The following is a 21,151-nucleotide window of genomic DNA, read 5'->3' as shown; positions in this document are numbered from 1 at the left end:
TTAATCATAAGGTTGGCTCTGTTCAGTCGACGCGCAATTTCACGAAGCAACTGAACGTGATGCTCAAATGTCTCCGTTACCACGACGATATCGTCGAGGTAGACGAAGACATAGGGTTCCAGTACACCGTGGCCCAAAACTCGGTCCATCAGTCTTGCCAGCGTAGCAGGACTGTTGACAAGACCAAAGGGCATCCGGGTGTACTGGAACAACCCTTACCTTGCACACTGAAGGCCGTATACTTCCTCGAGGACTTCTCCAGCGGAACTTGCAGGAAGGCCTCCGACAAGTCTATGGTGGAAAGGTATTTCGCCCTCGGAAGTTGGCCTAGGATTCGACAGGGTGCGGCAAGGGTAAGCATCACGAACAGTACGTTCGTTAATCTTACGCGCGTCCAAACAGAGCCGAACCTTATGAGGCTTGACGACTGGTACGCAGTTCAGCGACCAATCAGAGTTGCTGGGTTCAATTATGCCAGCGTCCAACAATCTCTGTAGTTCTACAGCCACCAGACCTTGTGTCTTGGGGGACATGACGTATGGGAACTGTCGAATGGGCGGTTTTCTCCGCCACTCTTCACTGAGTTCGATTTTGTGTTCCGCCAACGGAGTGGTTGACAATCGTCCGGGGCGGGCTGCTATAAACAGCGTTTTGGTCTGCTCTATGGTCTGCTGCTCGATAGCAGTCAGAACAGTCGGAGACGGTGGTGACTCGCGGCTCCTTTCTTCCTCTGAGTTCTCCAGCATGGCGCAATCAGTGATTGTGGGCTGGATACTGAAGGTCTTCCAGAAATCCATGCCACAGATGCAGCTGATGGCCAGGTTAGGAACTACCAGAGTCGGAACAACCTTGACCGTACCGTTCCATGAAAAGGTAAATAAATTCGTCCGCGGACATTGAGCGCTTCTCCGCTTGCTGTGCGTAGGCGGACGGGATCCCGAAGTGGAAATAACCGCTTCGGTTTGAGTGAATTGAAGACGCTATCATTGATCAGGGTAAGATTACTACCGCTGTCAAGAAGAGCGCGAAGGTTTACACCGTAAACTTGTACAGAAGTGTATGGACGATTATCGTTGGGGAATGGATATGAAATGGTGAACGAAGCCGGAGATACCTGGTACAGATCATCCGAAGCCGGCTCGAAACAAGCGGGAGGTTTTACGCCTAGAAGTTTTGGTTCAGCGGCCGGCGGTTTTGGCTCGCTGCGATGGCGTTTTTTACGCAGAACGGACAATTGTTGGACGGATAGCCTCGGAATCCACAGTTCTCGCACAGTACTCCTTTCGGAAGTCGGCATTGGTCCATCCGATGCCCAAACTTGCCGCAATTGAAGCAGTGGCGACTGGAGAGAGGCTGATGGGACTCGATCATGTCTTCGAGTGTCGCGTGCGACCGAGTTGGCCCACGGGGACCAGCGGTTCCGCCTTGGGAACCCTTTTGTTGCTGGTTCGATTGCGAAAAGGAGTGGCCGGATTGGGACGCCGGCTGAGACGAGCGTTGCTTGCTCGCTTGCTTCTCCTTTTTCGGTTTAGGGGTCTCAGAATATTCTACCGCATTCACCGACTTCTCCGGTCCAAAGACCTTATTGTACACGGAGAAGTTGACAGCGTCTATCTTCTGACCGGCAGACACCAATGTCTGGAGGTCGGCGATAGGAAGGAAATTCAGCTGTTTTTTATAATCGATCCGGACATTCTGCATCAGAATTTGGACCTTTTCATGTTCCGGAATGGGAACACTCATAGTTCCGAACAGTTCCTCCATACTGTGGTAGTACTGGAGAAACGTCTCGTTCCGCAACTGGTGACGCTGATAAACCTTCATTTTTATCATGGTATCTAGATCGGGGTGCATGAATGTCCTCCTGAGCTCTAGAACCAGGTGTTGCCAATTCATCAAGCGACCGGCGGCCCGCATGGTCATATACCACTGCAAGGCCGGTCCCTTGAAAAGGTGAATCGCTGAATCGAATAGCTCGACTTCTGAGGCATGCTCAGATACGGCCATGGCATGGACCATTCCAAGGAACTGGTTCAACTTCAACCCTTGATCCTCGCCATCGTATTTGGAAATTGTCCACTTGGACACAGGTAAGCTGTGACGCCCCTGATTACCCGACAGCGTTGCGCTGTAGGGAGTGAGAGATGGGTTGGCGTAAGGAAATGAAGTTGAGGAAGCAGTTGCCGTCCATGGATTAGTCGATTGAGTATTTCTCAAAGTCGGATTCTGAGACCACGTAGGGTTCGTACAGGCACTGCTCAGTGCCGGATTTCCGAGCCAGGGATTGAAACTCGGCGTGCTATTCACAGCCGAATGGACTGACCACGGCATTGAAACCGACGCCGCACCTATGGCTGGATTTCCGAGCCACGAACTAGTAGCGGAGGAGCTACTGAAAGGCTGAATACTCGAAGCCCTCTGAAGGTGGTCCTGCCACGAGGTAGAACACTGAGGCAGTGCTGACGAATAGCTCTGAGGAAGCGAGAATGTGACACTAGTACCCGGCCTTGAGTGAGAAGCCACCGTATGGGCTTGTGAATTCGTAGAATAGGCGGAACTGTAAGCATAATGCTCGGTAGATGGCACCGATTTACCGGAACGCGAAACGCCGGTATTGTTCAAGTCCTCCGAAACTTGAAGATGAGCTGAATAGGGAGTGAACGGAGGTTTAATCATCGGAATACTAGGTACTCCGGGCTGTACCTTCGATATATTCGGCTGGGTTCCAGTCGGAACGCCGGATATATACAATACAGAACTCTCATCCCGTTGCTTACCTCGTCTATCCAGCTCTGCTTCAAGCTCTTTAATCCTCGCCATCAACGAGTTCACACATACGGCTCCTTCAAGTTGAGAACTCGCAGTATTACTTTCTGCCGGCACGGTTCCCTTAGGAATAGCCCCGGTACCAGTCACTGGAGTGGGCAAAACAGGAGGTGCAGCATAGCCCTCTGCACTGAACAGATCCACCAAAGAATGGTCCTCCGGATCCTCCCTGTTTTCCCCTCTTTGTTCCTCAGAACCCCCATAAAAGTTATTTAATAGAAGTTTCACCACGTCTATCAACATCGCCTTTAAAAAGTTTTCCGCTTCTCCCAATTCCCTAGCATTGTTAACTAGAAGGACAATTCGGTGGCCAAAATGCAGCAACCTTGCTTGCCCTCTCACCCTGAGAATCTTGTCATTCTCCTTCAGACCTTCTACGATCTCGTCAAAATTCCGTCGGCAAAACTGAATTGTTTCCTCCCAATCCACATCAAGTGCTACCTCGATCGTTTTCTGATTTTCTTTCTCGTTTTTTAAATGATCTCGAAGGCTTCTCCGCCTTCGAGAATAGGTGGGATCGTCGCGGATCACTATCGATCGGATATTGAGCTCAAATTCGAGCTCATAGGGCATTAAATGGTCCACCCTTAAGGAGTGGTACCATTCTAGAATTTTGTCGACTGCCTGGGAATAATCCATCAGTGCTTCGGCCATTTTCGAAACCGAAAATGCTCTAAAAATATATTAAATGCAAAAAATATATACAATAAATTTTATCAAATAATCTAAACCTACAAAATTTACCCCTAATTAGCTACGATTCACAAAAAATGTGAGAAAAAGCAGCTTTAACTAAAAAGGAAGGCTAAATTCAAGCCTATGCTATCGCATGAATTATGCGAAATAAAGAAAACGCGCACAAGTTATGCTGTTTTCTTAAACTAAACCCTAGCCTAAATTATAAAAATAAAAATTTACAATTTGAAGCACTGTGTAAATGAGAATGTTATTTAGAATCACTTATTTACACACAAAGCTTAATTATTTACAATGTATCAATGTATAATAGATTAAATTTCTAAAGCCGATTGAAAGGCGACAATTATAAAGATTTCTCATCATCCGAACCCATACCAGAAAATGAATTAATGAATGCAATGATTATAATGAATACAAACCTTTTCACTTTATAAGAACAATTGGAATAAAGGATTCCAATTCCTCCCGGAGCTTACTTGAAAAGGGTTCCACTTTAGGATTAAAGTGGAAACCTTTTCTTATTATTTTATTTTGCGTTGAGCGCCAATTGTTAGAGATTCTTTTTGCTTGGGGACATTTGTCTGCCCTTTTGCGACCTCAGGGTCGTTTTCTGGTAGCTCTTGGGAGAAATTGGGGGAGTTTTAGCGGAAAGACTTCCCTTAAATAATATGCACAGTGAAGCAGAAATATATGAAATATGCGAGTATATGGAAAGGATAAAATAGAAAATGATAGGCTACAACCAAGGTAATCTGATTTTACATTGTATATATATTCAATTTGTCATTTTCATGATTTTCGTAACATTCTTATGTCGAAGGAAATGATTGGAATAAAGGGAATGATCACATACCATATCGAGTTTGGCCGACGCGGCTCCGACGTGCGAGTGTCACCGAACGTCCCATGCTTTCCTTTCGTCCGATGACCTGGGTCCTGTCCATTTATTCTCCGGCTGATAGTTCCGGGAAAGCGGGCCAAACGGAGAACGTTCGTCGGTGCAAATACAAAGATCGCTTCTCGTCGAGTCCACGTGACAACTACACCACCTCCAGGATTTTCGCGAGTGAGGTTATCTTCTTCGATTAGGGTGGCGAAGGCAGGCCGCATGCATGTATATCCCTCCGCCGGATTAAACTTTCTTCACACCGGATGGGTACTCCAGCAACCTCAGCAAACGCAGATGAAATGGCTTCTGTCCGGTGTTGAGCCCGAGGAAGAGGGCAATTCGATGCGACTCAGACACGGTTCACTGTTTCTTGGCCGGACCGACCCTCCGCAATTTCACACAAACAAAATGGCTTCTGACCGCCGCGTGGGCGATGGGGATCAGAGCTCTGGGGTGATGGGCACGGTTCTTCTTCTATTTCTGTCCTGCTGTCTGGCGGCCTCGCGCCAACTAAAACGGCTTCTCCCCGCGAAGTGAAAAGATACAGTCACACCCAGAAAGCTCTGCGGCTATCCTGCCGGATACGACGACTTCCGAGACCCGGACCAAAGATGGCACTCCGGAGGTGAAAAAACACGGTTCACTCCAAGGCAGTCTCTCACGCTGCTAAAATGGGCACTGCCGGAAACTCGCGGACACGAAAACTTTCACTGATGCCGGCTAATCAAGCACTTTCCGGTTTTTTTGGCGGTTTCTATCCGGGAAAAAGAATTAAAAAAACTTGGGTGAAAAACGCGGACTACAATCCGTTTATGATGGCGGTTCACCTCTTAGAGAGCTGATCCCACGTCGTTTCCCTGCTTTTAGCTGTCGTTTCGTCCTTGTGTTGGTCAACGATCACGATAGTGGTGGTGGACGGACGCTTGACAGCGCAGATGTCAGTGATACGTTATGGGGGTTACGGATAGGAATAGGGATGGGCAAGAGGTTTTTCCGATTTTTCATTTTCGATATTTGTTTAATGTTTATTTATTTCATTTTAGTTCAATTCCCTTAGATTTAAGTTCAATCCTAGTTGTAAACTTTCATATTATATAGCAATTATAAGAAGAAGTATTTTTATGTAAATAGTAAGTAGGAATTTTATGGATCATTAATTCAATATAATATGTACAGTAAATTTAGGTAAATTTCTAATGTAAGCAATTTAGCAGGTTACATAATGAAACCAATTTTGAAAACTGTCATAAAGCCGAATATATTGGTCTAAGACTTCACACCTAAAAATAATCATGTAATTTTAGGTGCTGTGACACCGACATATACGAGCGTCATTTTTGACGTAAAATTAGGTGGTACTTTAATTTTACATCAGAAGTTTGTTGCCAAAAAAAATTGATTGATCAGAACGAGAATCGAACATAAGTCCGCTGAGTGTGAGCCCAGCACGCTACCACTCAGCTATCTCCGTTTCTTGAAAGAGGGATGATCGAAGTAAAACTGGTTCCACGATTTGCACTGAACAAGTATTTCACTGTATCAAGTCATTGACTACTTGTGCGTTAGGTGCGTTGCAACGGGTGCTGTGTTTAGGTTCCGTGACATGTAATTTTAAATCATCTGACATTGGAAAATATACGATTCTGTTTACGTCATGTGGTTTTGTGTCATTTTATTGAAATACATCACCTGTAATATTCATAATTTTTTGGTGTGTTGTCTTACGCATACCCTAAATAAAACTTAGTAGTTTTAATTAGGTTTATAATGGTATTGTACAAGAACATAATGTTTATGTTGAACTTGGTGAGCTATGGTCAATCGAATGGCTAAAAACAGATGTTTCTGTTCCATGTTCCCCAAATATCTTAAACAAAGAACATAAAAAATACATAAATCTTCCTAACTGAGCATTCGCATATTTAAGATTTTGTTGTTTATTGGTCAAATTCCACTTCTGAAAATGAAACAGATATTATGATTCCAGTTGAAAATCGAATTTCGAAGTCGCGAAAACCGATTTTATTCGCGTTCAACTTATAGCGCATCATTGCGCAACTGGTGCACATTATTCGCAACCAGATGCGCTATACAGCGCACCAGATGCGCAGTGATGAAACTTGCGACTAATAGGAGAAAGATTGATTGTCGTGAGTTCAAAAATTCGGTTCTGAGCTGCACATATAATAATAAAAATCAAGCGAATATAGAACGATCACGAAAAAAACTAATCGTAAGGAATCGATTGCAGCAACTTTCAGCAAAATACTTATTGTATTTGAAAGTTATTCAAAATGTTATTTTGGCCGTCAAAATTTCCCATAGTGTAGTAGCAGCCATGCTGGTAGGAAAAAATAATTTTATATCGGCGTAAATCTTTTGCAAAATCTCTTGAAAACTCAAAACGAACCCAGAGCGTCTCTGGAAGTACATGCGACAATGGACTTCAACCGGTGGAATCCCTCAGAACGTGTTCTACAAGGATACCACATCAGTTTCATCGATCGATTCTGCAAACTTATTCTCGTCTTTCTTTCAAAACGTGGCAAGTAATAACTCACCACCTTTGTCTGAACAGTACTTGAGCAGTTTACCGGAATATGATTTGAGCATACCAACTGTTTCTTTTGCGGTAGAAGAGGTGCTTAGAAAGCTCCTAAACATTGAAACCTCGAAAGGCCCTGGCTCTGACAATCTTCAACCATGCTTCATCAAGGGATGCTGCTCCTCGTTGGCTTTACCTACTACGCTGCTTTTCAACCGCTCTTTAAGTGAGGCGCGTTTTCCAAACTTATGGAAGATGACTGCAATAACTCCAATCCATAAAGCCGGAGACGTACATAATGTCCAAAACTACAGAGGAATATCCATACTCAACTGCCTGCCGAAGATCATGGAAAGTATGTTGTTGGACATCCTATATCCATCTATACGCCATATCATCGTAGATGAACAGCACGGGTTTGTTAAGAAACGTTCCACAACAACAAATGTCATGTCATACGTGTCCCTTCTATTAGACAAAATTGAGAAACGTGAGCAGGTGGACGCTATCTACGTCGACTTCTCTAAAGCTTTCGAACGTGTCCCTCACAATCTGGTGATCGAAAAGTTGAAACGATATGGACTTCCGACTTGGCTTACTAGCTGGATTCAATCGTACCTGGCTGATCGTAGAGCATATGTTAAAATTGACTCACCATTTTCGGCGCCTTTTTCTGTACACTCCGGGGTCCCTCAGGGTAGCCACTACTGTTTGTGCTCTTCGTCAACGATCTGCCCTCCATCTTCAAATCATGTAAAGTAATGTATGCAGATGACCTAAAAATATACCGAATAGTGACATCCCTACTAGACTGGTGTGCTCTTCAGATGGACATGGATGCTTTGATTGGCTGGTGCGTAACAAATGGCCTAGGATACGATGTGACAACTCAATTGAGACTGCCTTGTTGCTTTTTAGTCGGTTGCTCTGACGAGGTGGTCGCCAGTGCAGCCAAAGTCATTTGGTACAAAATCTTCCAAATCATGAATCAAAACTGTTTTTCTTTCCGTTCCATCCATTATTTATGTAAGAGAAACGAAAGACTAACAGAGAGAAGTTTTCGCTACGGAAAAATGACTTTGAGATCGAAAATGACGGCAAGGTGAATGATAATGCTTAAAATCAACTGTTTTTAACCTTTACAACCCTTGAGAATAATTTATATAGCGTTTTCAGTTCAATTTAGATTTATTTTTTACCAGAAAACTGGAACTCAAACATTTACGTATTTTGCTTAATATCAACTTTACAAACCTCCAACACGGCCAAACTAACAACATGCTGCCCTACGAAAAACGCGCCGCCGCCCGCCACCAATCGAAGTAATCGATTGGCATTTTCAACCATTCAGCAACCGGTACGATTATGACATCAAATCGGTACGATTTTTACTGACTACTTGGCACATCCTATCCTAGCAAATGGCATGGAAGTAAACGTCAAAAAATTCAACGTGATCACCTTCTCTCGCTTACACTCTCCAATCAATTTTAAATATTCGATGGGGAGTATCATTCTGGAACGAGTTGCGGTCATCAAGGACTTGGGTATTTCACTTGATAGCAAGCAAAGATTTTCTGAGTACATCGCAATTGCTACCGCCAAAGCGTTTGCTATTTTGGGAATGATAAGGCGTAACACGAGGACCTTCACTGACGTTTATTGCCTCAAGTCGTTATACGTTTCGCTTGTTAGAAGTATTTTGGAATATGGTGTTACTATCTGGGCCCCGTATCACGCCGTGCAAATCGCTCGTCTGGAACGAGTCCAGAAGGTTTTCATACGATATGCACTTCGACACCTACCGTGGCGCACACGTGAGTTTCTTCCACTGTTCTGAACTCTTGGGAAAGCTTCGGTTCAACGCCCCAGAAAGGATAACCAGGCGATTTGATTTCTTTCGTCGTGCAGCGCATCGGACTCTTTATGGACAAAATAATCCACTAGATGTGTGTTGTCAACGTTTTAATGATGTGTACCACTTGTTTGATTTTACTATGTCGAAAAATGTGTTTAGATCTAAGATTAATATTTAAGTTACCAGTCTATACGATTTTTTTTCTATATTTTCGAAGACACAAACAAACAAATAAAAAAAAATACTATGTCTGAAACTTGATTATGCATATGTACAACATGTGATAGATTTAGTTCGGAAAAGGTATTGGAGGGTAACCGCCCCCTTCGGTGGGGTTTGATCCCACGACCCCAGTTCGCATGACAGGTGCTTTCCCTACTACTGTCATGCGAACTGGGGTCGTGGGATCAAACCCCACCGAAGGGGGCGGTTACCCTCCAATACCTTTTCCGAACTAAATCTATCACATGTTGTACATATGCATATTCAAGTTTCAGACATAGTAATTAATTTCCACTCCGGGTGGCTTAATACCCGGCATATAGGCAATTAACTTTGAATGTACCAAAAAAAAATATTGGTACGGTTATAAGCACCCTCATTTTATTGATAAATCATTCAATATAGTTTTAGTTATCCCTTAACTTATTTTAATATATTTTATATATATACATACTTATATTTAATATAAAATTTCAAATTTTCTAAATTGTCAAGATTTTTTTTCCAAATCGATGAAATCATACTAATTTCTTTGCTAGTAGTAAGGTTATACGTTTAGCTTTGCATTGCTATGCAAATGTCGACATGGCCAAAGTTATGTACCAAACAAAAAAGGGTGCCCACAACCGAACGTCCTCCCCTACCTATAGCCTGCCGATCTACGCGGTTTCCTTTCATTATTGGATTTCAACAATCCTTTCTCCTGAAAAATCTTAGGCAGGGCAACCCTGAAACTGGTGGATGATCTCAATTAGAATTTGCGCTTAAGCCATCCGCTAACCATTTCGGAAGGCGCGGTTATACTCGATGCATTATTACCTCTATTATTTCGGGTAATCATCCGGGAAATGAACAATTAGCTTTTATTGAATTGTTTAATTTGGAAAGCTGTTTTATTTGGATATGTGATAATATTTAATATATAATCGTTTTTCATTCATTTCTTTATTTAGAGATTTCTCAACATTTGTCAGTTTCGTTATGTCAGGATTCAATGCTCAATTAGTTGAATTTTAGGCCATCAAAATCGTTTCCAGTTCCAAGTGGTTCATGTCCGTCTACCTCAAATGTTGGATGATCGTGCTTATAATGGTGATGGAAATGTTCATGTTCAACTTCTTCTTTGATGACAACTGGCTTGTGTACTTCTTTTTTAATTATTTTTTCTTCTTTGATGACGGTTGGCTTATGATGATGGTGAACAGTTTTAACTTGTGTATGTGTGTGTTTCTCTTGTTTCACCTTAACTGGAACGTGAATGATAATTTTCCGCCGCTTTCTGTAAATAATAAAATCGAATTTTCTGTTTTGTGCATTCTGAAATATGGTAAATTTTGTAGACATGGCGCAAACGTATGACTTTTGACATTCTAATAAAATTGTTTTTTTAATTATCACTTAGTAAAACAAATAAATTTTCTCTACTAATATTATGTTTACACCTTATTTCAAAATATGCTCATTGCAATGATTTAATTGTCTTAGTTGATTTGTTTATGTAAAGTAATTTATTCAATTTACTGACTAAATAATTGTTCAGGGTAATATTTGCTCCCAATATAATTTATTGCCGTACGCTTTGCGACGTCCGTCTAAAACCTGCATATGCTGTGAGAAGGGTTCAATTTCCATCGCTGTAAGGAGAAACGTTCCGATATGCTAGGTGGTAAGTGTTCAGAACGCATGAACAAAGGTTAAAGGCGTTGTTTCTTTCTTTGAATACGATAAATACGATAATATTCATCTCTTCAATTGTTCTGAGAAAAAATGTGTTTTCCCCAATCGTTTTCGTAAAGAAGGAATTTCGTAAGAACTTTAAAAGAAAAACTCAAAAGAATTTCCTAAATCATTTCAGAAAAAAAATCTGAAGTAATTTCCGGATAAAAATACATATTAAAGAAATCGCTAAAGGAATCTACGATAAAATTGTTAAGGGAAATTTCCGAAGAAATTCCCGAAGAAAATCCGCTGGAATTCCTGAAATATTTTTTGAGGAATTTCTGAATGATTTTCCAACAAAAAAACATAAAGCTATTTCCGAAGAAATTCTTAAAAAGATCTCCGTAGAAATTTCTAAAGAAATTAAAAAAAATCCATTAGGATTTTTTAGAGGAATTCGTTAAAGAATTTCCGAAGATTTTGTCTAATGGAATTTCCGAAGAAAATTTTCGGAACAATTTACGAAGGAATTCTTGAAAGAACCCGTAAAGGAATTTCTTGAATAATTCTTGAAAGAAAGTCTAACGGAATTTATGCAGAAATTTAAGTATGTCGAAAATGACGAGCTCGGTGATCTAGTGGCTACCGCTTCTGCTATATAAGCAGGAGGTCGTGGGTTCAATTCCAGGCTCGTCCCTTTCCTACTTTGTATTTCTATCTTAGTTCTTTCTGTGTTTCACGTTCTACCAAAACGATTCCTAAATAAAAATTGTAATTCCCATTTGGTTCAATTCAACCAGAGGAAAAGTCCTAGCTGCCAAAGGCAAAGGAAATGTATTAATAATAACTAAAAATGTAACATAGCAAATAAGTGTTGATAGTGTTAATAAAATACGGAACACGTAGTCTGATAGATGAATGCATGTATTAGGGCCCCATACACGCTCCGACATGTTGTACAACTTTGACTCCGCCCCCAGCAAATTTGGTTCGGTCGGAGCAAAGTCGGATCGTCTGTGGGCAAGTTGTACAACTGTTTTGCAGTACAACTTACCCACAGACGGTCCGACTTTACTCCGATCGAACCAAATTTCTTGGGGGAGGAGTCAAAGTTGTACAACATGTCGGAGCGTGTATGGGGCCCCTAGATAATTAGCAAATAAAATTAGGAAGGAAAAGTGGTTACCTCCAATACAATTTTCAAATCAATATCTTCCACATAATGTACATACTCACATGTGAGTTTTCGGAACATTGTAAATTGATGTCCAAGTCGGGTGGTTTAATACCCGGAATATAGGCTATTAACTTTGATTGAACTGAGCTTTTTATAGTTTAACAGAAGCTTAACAGAGCCCACTGTCAAACCCCACCACATTCTAGGCAGGCACCACAACTTGCAGGTTGCTTTTATATTCGAACTTTTTTTTTAGGAAATTGAAAATTGAATGATGATTAAATGATTTTTTATGTAGTTTTCGGCTGATTCGATTCGATCAATAAATCCAAAAGTACACAACCCAAAATTGTACAAAATTGACCGAAAGCTAAATAAAAGTTTATTTAATCATCATACAATGTTCTCTTTGTGAAATTGTTTTGTAACATACCAACTGCCCATTTTGCAATTCTGAGCTCAGTTGGGCACTCAGTTAGGACCCCTGTTTAGGGACCTTCACGTACTAAATCCAGTCGACTGGAAAAGGCTATGTCCATTTTCGCAGATTTAGTGATGAACTATTCAGTATGATTAAAACTCACCCAAATTAAGACATAAACAAAATTCGCAGATAGCATGGGGTCAGCTTTGACGTGTGTTGAATCGCCATTTGAGTCTCTCCTCCCGCCGCTGGATCGAAGCAGTGCATAATCGGATCTCGCCAATTAGAAGGTGAAAATCAGATGTGACGTCATCGCTGCGTTAATTCCGGGCATCAAGAAGCAACCGTCTCCATTTTTGGCTGATGCAGATGTGGTCGAGTTGGTTTTCAGTTCGTACAACAAGATAAATGCACCTAACTTTGTGCACTGGTCGATGGGGAAAAAGCGATCTTCCAATCACTTTGTCGTTATTACCAAAGAATTTTGCAAACAGCTCACAGTTGTCGCGAATTTGTCAATTGTACATACCACACAAAGCACATAATAAACGAAAAACATTGACTGGCAAAAATTTGCATCGGCGGTAAAAATTGGTATTGAATCAGCTGATATTCTTCCTCCACTGGATGAGTATCGATTCCTTACCGAATTGATGCATAAAAGCGCACTAGAAGCTCAGAAACGACGCGTTCCAAGTACATCTGTCATAAGAAGACCAGCCACTCCTGGATGGGATGATGAATGTACTAAGTTGTATTCCGAGAAATCTGATGCCTTCAAGGCTTTCCGCAAACACGGAAGGTCTGAGCTTTTCGAAGAGTATTTGAGGCTTGAAAGAAAGCTCAAAAATCTTCTCAAAGCTAAAAAACGTAGCTACTGGCGACGTTTTGTCGAGGACTATCACGAGAAACCTCAATGACAACACTTTGGAAAACGGCCCGCAACATGCGGAACCGCATTTCCACCAACGAGAGTGAAGAATACTCCAATCGATGGATATTCAACTTCGCAAAAAAGGTCTGTCCAGGTTCCGTACCAGCCGAACCGCTATTTCGAGAATCTACGCTTGATCCCGGTTCTTTGGGTGGACCATTCTCAATGCTGGAACTATCTATGTCTCTTCTTTCATCAAACAATTCTTCTCCGGGATGCGATAATATCAAATTCAATCTTCTTAAAAACCTCCCAGATATCGCTAAAAGACGATTACTTGACCTGTACAACTGTTTTATGGAGTACAACGTCGTACCACCAGAATGGCGACAGGTCAAAGTAATAGCTATTCAAAAGCCTGGGAAACCAGTGTCTGATCACAATTCATACCGACCGATTACCATGCTATCGTGCATGAGGAAATTATTGGAGAAAATGATCCTTTCAAGAATTGACCATTGGGTCGAGCAAAATGCATTACTGTCAAATACTCAATACGGTTTTCGAAAAGGTAAAGGAACAAATGATTGTCTAGCGTTGCTCTCTTCAGATATACAGCTGGCCTATGCGCACAAGGAGCAACTGGCTTCAGTTTTCTTGGATATTAAGGGCGCTTTTGATTCTGTTTCCATAGAAGTACTGTCGAAAAATCTGCACAGTCATGGATTACCTGTTATTTTGAATAATTTCTTGTACAATTTGTTGTCAATAAAACATATGAACTTTACTCTCGGCACTCTGACAACTTCCAGAAATAGCTACATGGGCCTTCCCCAAGGTTCATATCTAAGTCCCTTTCTTTACAATTTCTATGTTAAAGATATTGACAATTGTTTGGAAGGACAATGCACGCTTAGACAACTTGCAGATGATGCCGTGATCTCCCTAAAAGGTTCATGTGCAAATGTCCTGCAAAGACCATTGCAAAATTCCCTAAATAACCTGACTGTTTGGGCCAGACATTTAGGGATCGAGTTCTCTCCGCAAAAAACTCAATTGGTAGTGTTTACGGTACCCAGCTCAACTGAAACTAAAGCTGTTGAAAGATGGCATAAACCAATCTTTATCTTCTAAATACCTTGGGGTCTGGTTTGATTCCAAGTGTACCTGGAAAACCCATATTGATTATTTGTTAGAGAAATGCCGAAAAAGGATCCATTTTCTCCGTTCTATCTCCGGAACTTGGTGGGGCGCTCACCCGGAAGACCTCATCAAACTATATAAAACGACTATTCTCTCTGTTTTAGAGTACGGCTCCTTCTGCTTCCTCTCAGCAGCTGATTGCCACCTGATTAAATTGGAACGAATTCAATATCGTTGTTTGCGTATTGCTCTTGGCTGTATGCATTCAACGCATAACATGAGCCTGGAGGTGCTTGCTGGAGTCACTCCTTTAAAGCACCGTTACTGGGAGCTCTCACTTAGAATACTGATCAAATGTGGAACAAATAACACACTTGTATTAGAAAACTTCGATAATATGCTTGAACTGGTTCATCGTTCAAGAAACCTGCGAGTCTATCTCAACTACATATCGTCAGATCTCTGTCTTCCATGTTATACCCAGCCAACACAAAATCGTATATGATGCAACATAAGATGCTAAAGTGGAGGCGATATACGTACATGTTGTATGGGGAAGCACCTATATCGCCTCCACTTTAGCATCTTATGTAACATCGTATACGATCTTGTGTTGACTGGGTAATCCACCTCGAGTTCACTTCGTCAACGACAGTTCTTCAATTGAATACGATCTGTCCATGAAACACGCTATTCAAGGAATACCAGATCATCTTCGACAAATATCTATCCCTTCCATTTTTTTTTGAAAAATATGAACATGTCAATTGCAATAACAAATATTTCACTGATAGTTCTCGCATTAACGGATCCACTGGCTTCGGTATTTTCAACGTAAATTCAACCACCTTCCGAAAACTTCAAGAACCGTGTTCGGTTTATGTTGCTGAGCTGGCAGCAATTAATTTCGCTTTGGGGATAATTTCCGATCAGCCCGTAGACCATTATTTTATCTTCTCGGATAGTCTTAGTTCTATCGAGGCACTCCGGTCGATGAAACCTGTTAAGCACGCATCTTACTTTCTTACAACTGTAAGAGAGCAGATGCGTGATTTGGTCGAAAGATCATTCAAGATTACCTTTGTATGGGTCCCATCCCATTGCCTAATCTATGGCAATGAGAAAGCGGACTCGCTAGCAAAGGTGGGCACACAGGAGGGTGAGGTTTATGATAGACAAATCTCGAACAACGAGTTTTTCCCATTAGTCCGTCAGAGTACTCTTCAAAATTGGCAAATGATTTGGTCACACAATGAACTTGGACGGTGGCTGTTTTCCATAGTTCCTAAAGTTTCTGCGCGAGCGTGGTTCAGAGGTGAGGACTTAAGCCGAGGCTTCATTCGCACGATGTCGAGACTTATGTCCAATCACTATTCACTAAACGCACACCTCTATAGAATAAACCTGGTCGATAGCAACCTATGTAGGTGTGGAGCCGGTTTCGATGACATCGATCACGTAGTTTGGTATTGCTCGGAAAACGACGCCTCCAGAGAGCAACTATTGGATACCCTTGTGGCCCGAGGTAAACAACCCTACAGGGAAGTAAGAGGTGTTTTGGGGGATCGCGATGTGGTTTATATGCAGGCCATCTATGCCTTTCTTTGCTCGTCTGACATAAAAGTCTAATTCCCTTTTTTTTTTCTTTCTCGTTTTGGTTTTGTTTTTGTCTTATTGTTCTGTGTAATACGAAGCTATGGCCATCCGGAAGATGCTCCCTGACGAACCACAACTCGAGCCCGACGCTACGCCATACCGTTAATGACGTCAAATACCCGGATGAGCAGCTGTAATACCACAAACCTAAATCCCAACCTAGTCCGTCCTGAAATTACGCAATCTAACCTTGAGTCGCCACGAGTATCTTGGTCTATACCCTTTCCCCTTACTAACTGTTGATAATAAGATGATATCGATTGTAAATATCATAAAGTCTCGGCTCCGTTAAGTGTTATACACGCCTGAGCCTGTCAAATAAACGCAATAGATAAAAAAAACAAAGCATATAATCATGCAATATTGGGCATAGAAAGTATCCAATTCGTAACAGTGGAACACTAAGTTAGAAAGCAGGCCAAGTTCCATTTGGAATTTAGAGCCATTGAATGAGAACAAACTGAGACCAGGGATTGAATCCAAAGCAAAATGATAAAAAAATCTCACACTATCAAACGATAAATTCCATTAAAATCATGGGGATCACAGGTTCCGCAAAATGAGCGAGAACGGAGCGTTTTATTCTTTTTTTTTCGCACTTGCATACAAGTTTGATAAACTTTCATGGCTTGTATTGATTCGAAGAGGTTTGGCCTCTCCTTTTTGTTATTTGTTATCTATTGAGAGCAATTTCTGCGAACCTGGCTAAAACTCATCTTTTTTAAATGTTTTTCTGATAACTATCTGAAGGGCAAGAGAAGACACCATGCACAGATTAATTAGGTGCAGTTTGATGTGTCTTAATTTGCGACAAGACATAATTCTATAAATGTAACTGATCATTGCAGTGAGCTTGTGTTGAAAAAATATGCAAATTTAATTAATTCCATGTGAATGATTTAGAATATGTAGCATACTTATTATTACCCGGCAGCTGTTACTCCAGCAATAGCTACTATGCACAGCAGGGCAGCCAATATCTGAAATAGACAAGAGAAGGATTTCTGTTGAATTTGGGTCATAATTATTATTGTAATTTTTAGCCTTTCACGTACAGACTATGTGTACGTAAAGGTTATAGGATAACACCAAAAACAAACTTTTATAGTAGGCGTTGACTCAGCATGATGAACTGTCTGTGTGTGCGTGTGTTATGTATGGGTGTGTGCATAAACATAACTAGAGATGGGCAAAACAGCTCATTGCAGTGAGTGGACCTGATCCGTTCAGCTCATTGAAAAGAGTCAGCTCCTTGGATCAGCTCTTCAGTTCTTTAATGCTACATATAATAAAACATAATTGCTATTATTATTATTTTAATTATAGTTCAAAAATTTTAAAAATTTATGTCATTCATTAGTTTATTCATTCATTCATAATTCATCTATTGACCTTTCTTTGAAATTTTTAAAATGTTAAGCTACAGTGAGGTAATTGAATTTCTATTGAAAAACCGACAATTTTAAACTAATAACATTTATTACGCCTTTTCTGACCGTCTAGTTTTGAAATCTAGGAGTTCATTTAGAACCATCACATTTATTTCTATACAAAAACTAACTCAACATTATTAAGTTACATTTTGTTGATAGCGTTTCTCAAATCGTTAATTTGAATAATTCAGTCCCTAGTCTCTGATATGTATATGAACCATATCACGTGTCATAAGTTTTCTCTTCATACTGGGTGCAGTAAATCAATGCCTTGTTTGCGCGCGCTTCTAACCCTTCTTACCATGCGTAGTTGATATTTTCATACAAGCGAGCCCATTCATCTATATTGGTTCCCGAAATGCGAGAGAAATAAAAACAAGAGAGTAAAAAATACAGAGCACGGTGCTACAAACAAACCGAGTGCACATGTAGCAGTATGCTGGCGGGAAAACCCGTCGCAAGTAAAAGATCCGTTCCGTGCAAGACACAGCTCCCAGTTCGGTTCGTTTGAACCACACGGTTCGCTCGCTAGAATCGGTCGCGACTGATCCGGATCGAGATCCGTGTCGCACGGATCTGAGCTGGTGGCGCAGCTCTCGCTTCCATGTCACAGCAATTTCGAGCTGGACGACGACATGAGCGGAACTGAGAGTTGTTCGGATCTTCGGATCTTTTGCTTAGTACGGTTCGTTCGCTACCGTATTACTAGGTATCTTTTGTGTGTCCGTTCGTAGCGCCGAGTATGTGGGTTAAGAAATAGACGGCAAGCTAGATTATTTTTGCTTGTGTGTTTCTTATTCCTCTCTGCAGCAGAAATGATTTCTGTTGCTTGGCTAGATGGTGCTGTCGCTTGGCTTGATGGTGCTTGAGGTGCAAATAATAAACGATCAGCACGTGCGCGGCAGAGTGTATGTAATTAAGAGTGGCGACACTGTCAGAATTGGAACAAAATTCATCTGTCATTCCCATACAAAATCGTGTTCCAAACGAGCAGGAGACCTGTCAAATGCGGCACATGTCGCCACTCTTAATTACATACACTCTGGTGCGCGGTACTGGACTGGAATGCTCATACAAGCTCGCTTGTGTTGTGTACCGCGAGCGTGGTATTTTCGTTTGTGCTGTACAAAATACAACAGCGCGCGTACTCGAGTGCGTACGCTCGAGGGAGTTTCTCTAGGCGCGTGTTTGACAATGATTTCATCAATTTAAAGTGAGCTGCTGAGCTGGGCTTCTTTAAAAAAGATCCATGGCTCATCAGCTCAATGTAAGGAAACGAATCTTTTTAACAGCTCCTGAGCGGAGCGCCCATCTCTAAACATAACCATTCGGCTCAGCTCGACAAATTGCGTATGTCTACTTTTCCGTTAGTAAGTGTGTATGTTTATTTGAAAATTTTATGTCCAATTTGCTGCTTCTATGGTTTTCTGCACGTAATTTAAAAAAGTTGATAGGTCCTTTACGCGCCCGTTTCAATTCACCCAGAGACTGAGTATAATTGTATTCCCGTCTCTTTTTTTTTCTCACGGAAATATTGCTTATTTTTCATGAAAAGTGAAACTACTCAAATTTGAGCTGCTCCACTTTTTACGAAAAATGAGTAAGACTTCCGTAAGAAAAAAAAAACAAGAATACAATTTTACTAAAATCTCTGAGTAGATTGAAATGGGCGTGTAGGTAAGAGCTAAGAGGAGGGTAAGAGGACCGCCATCAAGAATGCCTTCATCGCCACCAGCGAGAACAATCTGGGCGAACTACGCACCCAGAGAAAACAATGGATCACCGATGAGACCTGGAGGAAGATAGAGGAGCGAAGAGAAGCCAAAGCCGCGATAGAGCGATCGAAAACCAGAGGAGCCAAAGTCTTAGCCCGTCAACGATACGCGGCTCTTGAGAAGGAAGTAAAACGCTCATGTCGACGGGACAAGCGAGCGTGGGCAGACTCTCTGGCCGACGAAGGAGAGAGAGCCGCCGCAACCGGGGACATTCGCCTCCTCTACGATATCTCACGACGCTTAAGCGGGGCGAAGATGAATGCAACGATGCCTGTGAAAGACGCGAATGATCAGTTATTGACCGACCCAACTGACCAGCTGAAACGCTGGTTCGAGCACTTCGAACAACTTTTTCGAGTGCCAGCCAGGCCATCACCACCTCGGCATGATCTGCCTAGGATCCAACGTATAACACGCGTCAATACCGAAGCTCCATCACTGCTAGAGATTCAAACAGCCATCCAAAGCATGAAATCGAATAAAGCCCCAGGGGTCGACCGCATATCAGCCGAGATGCTCAAAGCTGACCCCATGACATCCGCTCAACTACTGCATCGTTTATTTCGTAATATCTGGGACACCGCAACTTTTCCGGTCGGCTGGATGCAAGGTATCTTAGTGAAGGTGCCCAAAAAGGGTGACCTGACTGTATGCGATAACTGGCGAGGCATTATGTTGCTGTGTACCGTTCTCAAAGTTCTGTGCAAAATTATCCTAGCCCGGATTCAAAAGAAGATCGATGCGACTCTCTGGCGGCAGCCAGCCGGATTCCGTGCCGGAAGATCCTGTGTGGACCATATTGTCACGCTCCGCATCATTCTGGAGCAGGTCAACGAATTCCAAGAGTCCCTTTACTTGGTATTCATTGACTACGAAAAAGCTTTCGACCGTCTCAATCACGAGAATATGTGGGGCGCCCTGAGACGCAAGGGGGTTCCTGAGAAAATCATCGGTCTCATCGAAGCACAGTACGAGGCCTTTTCGTGTAGAGTGCTGCACAATGGGGTCCTGTCCGACCCTATCCGGGTCGTAGCTGGTGTGAGGCAAGGATGAATTCTATCACCGTTACTGTTCCTCATCGTAATCGATGAGATTCTGGTAGATGCGATTGTCCGTGAACCAAACCGCGGGCTGTTATGGCAGCCTATAACCATGGATCACCTAAACGACTTCGAATTAGCGGATGACGTTGCACTCCTCGCGCAACGGCGCTCTGATATGCAGAGTAGGCTCAACGACCTTGCCGAGCGCTCCTCTTCGGCAGGTTTAGTCATCAACGTCAACAAAACCAAATCGTTGGATGTAAACACGATGACTCCTTCCAGTTTCACAGTAGCCGGGCAACCAGTGGAGAATGTTGAAAGCTTCCAATATCTTGGTAGCCAAATGGCATCAGACGGCGGTACCAAGATCGACATAGGCGCACGGATCAAGAAAGCAAGGTCTGCCTTTGCGAGTTTAAGAAATATCTGGAAAAACAGGCAGATAAGTGAACGCACCAAAATACGAATTTTCAACTCTAACGTGAAATCTGTGCTGTTATACGCTAGCGAAACATGGTGTGTATCAGTGGAGAACACTCAACGGCTGCAGGTGTTCATTAACAGATGCCTGCGGTATATAATTCGGGCCTGGTGGCCTCACAACTGGATCTCAAACAGCGAGCTCCATCGTCGTTGTCACCAGAGGCCGATAGCAACAGAAATTCGGGATCGGAAGTGGGGCTGGGTCGGCCACAGTCTACGTAGGGGCGGAAACGAAATCTGTAAACAAGCATTAGACTGGAACCCAGCGGGACATTGCAGCAGAGGCAGACCCAGAGGCTCATGGCGGCGAAGCCTCAATCAAGAAATAAAAGAAGTCGACCGAAATCTAACCTGGCATAACATGTTGCCAGCGATAGCCGGGCAACGCTCAGGATGGAGATCTTTCAAGTCGGCCCTTTGCACCACCGGAGGTGTACAGGATCCG

General features: G+C 42.3%; 1 protein-coding gene across 3 annotated transcripts in view; it reads right to left on the bottom strand.

Annotated features, from left to right (window-relative positions):
* Positions 1-9,968: 9,968 nt before the first annotated feature.
* The window catches only part of LOC134211768 (uncharacterized), a 43,942-nt gene continuing 32,759 nt past the window's right edge, over positions 9,969-21,151 (bottom strand). For 2 of the 3 annotated variants that reach the window (XM_062688988.1, XM_062688987.1), the window contains exons 2-3: positions 16,900-16,952; positions 9,969-10,318 (exon numbers count right to left, since the gene is read on the bottom strand). In XM_062688988.1, coding sequence (XP_062544972.1) covers positions 10,042-10,318; positions 16,900-16,952 — 330 coding nt within the window. In that variant the 3' untranslated portion in view covers positions 9,969-10,041. Of the gene's footprint in view, positions 10,319-16,889; positions 16,953-21,151 lie in introns of all 3 variants that reach the window. The other variant, XR_009979088.1, reaches the window with a different exon arrangement.

This window comes from Armigeres subalbatus, chromosome 2, assembly GCF_024139115.2.
Source record: "Armigeres subalbatus isolate Guangzhou_Male chromosome 2, GZ_Asu_2, whole genome shotgun sequence".
Classification (NCBI taxonomy): Eukaryota; Metazoa; Arthropoda; class Insecta; order Diptera; family Culicidae; genus Armigeres; species Armigeres subalbatus.
The sequence above is the reverse complement of the archived record's forward strand: the minus strand, read 5'-3'. Positions and strand labels throughout refer to the sequence as shown.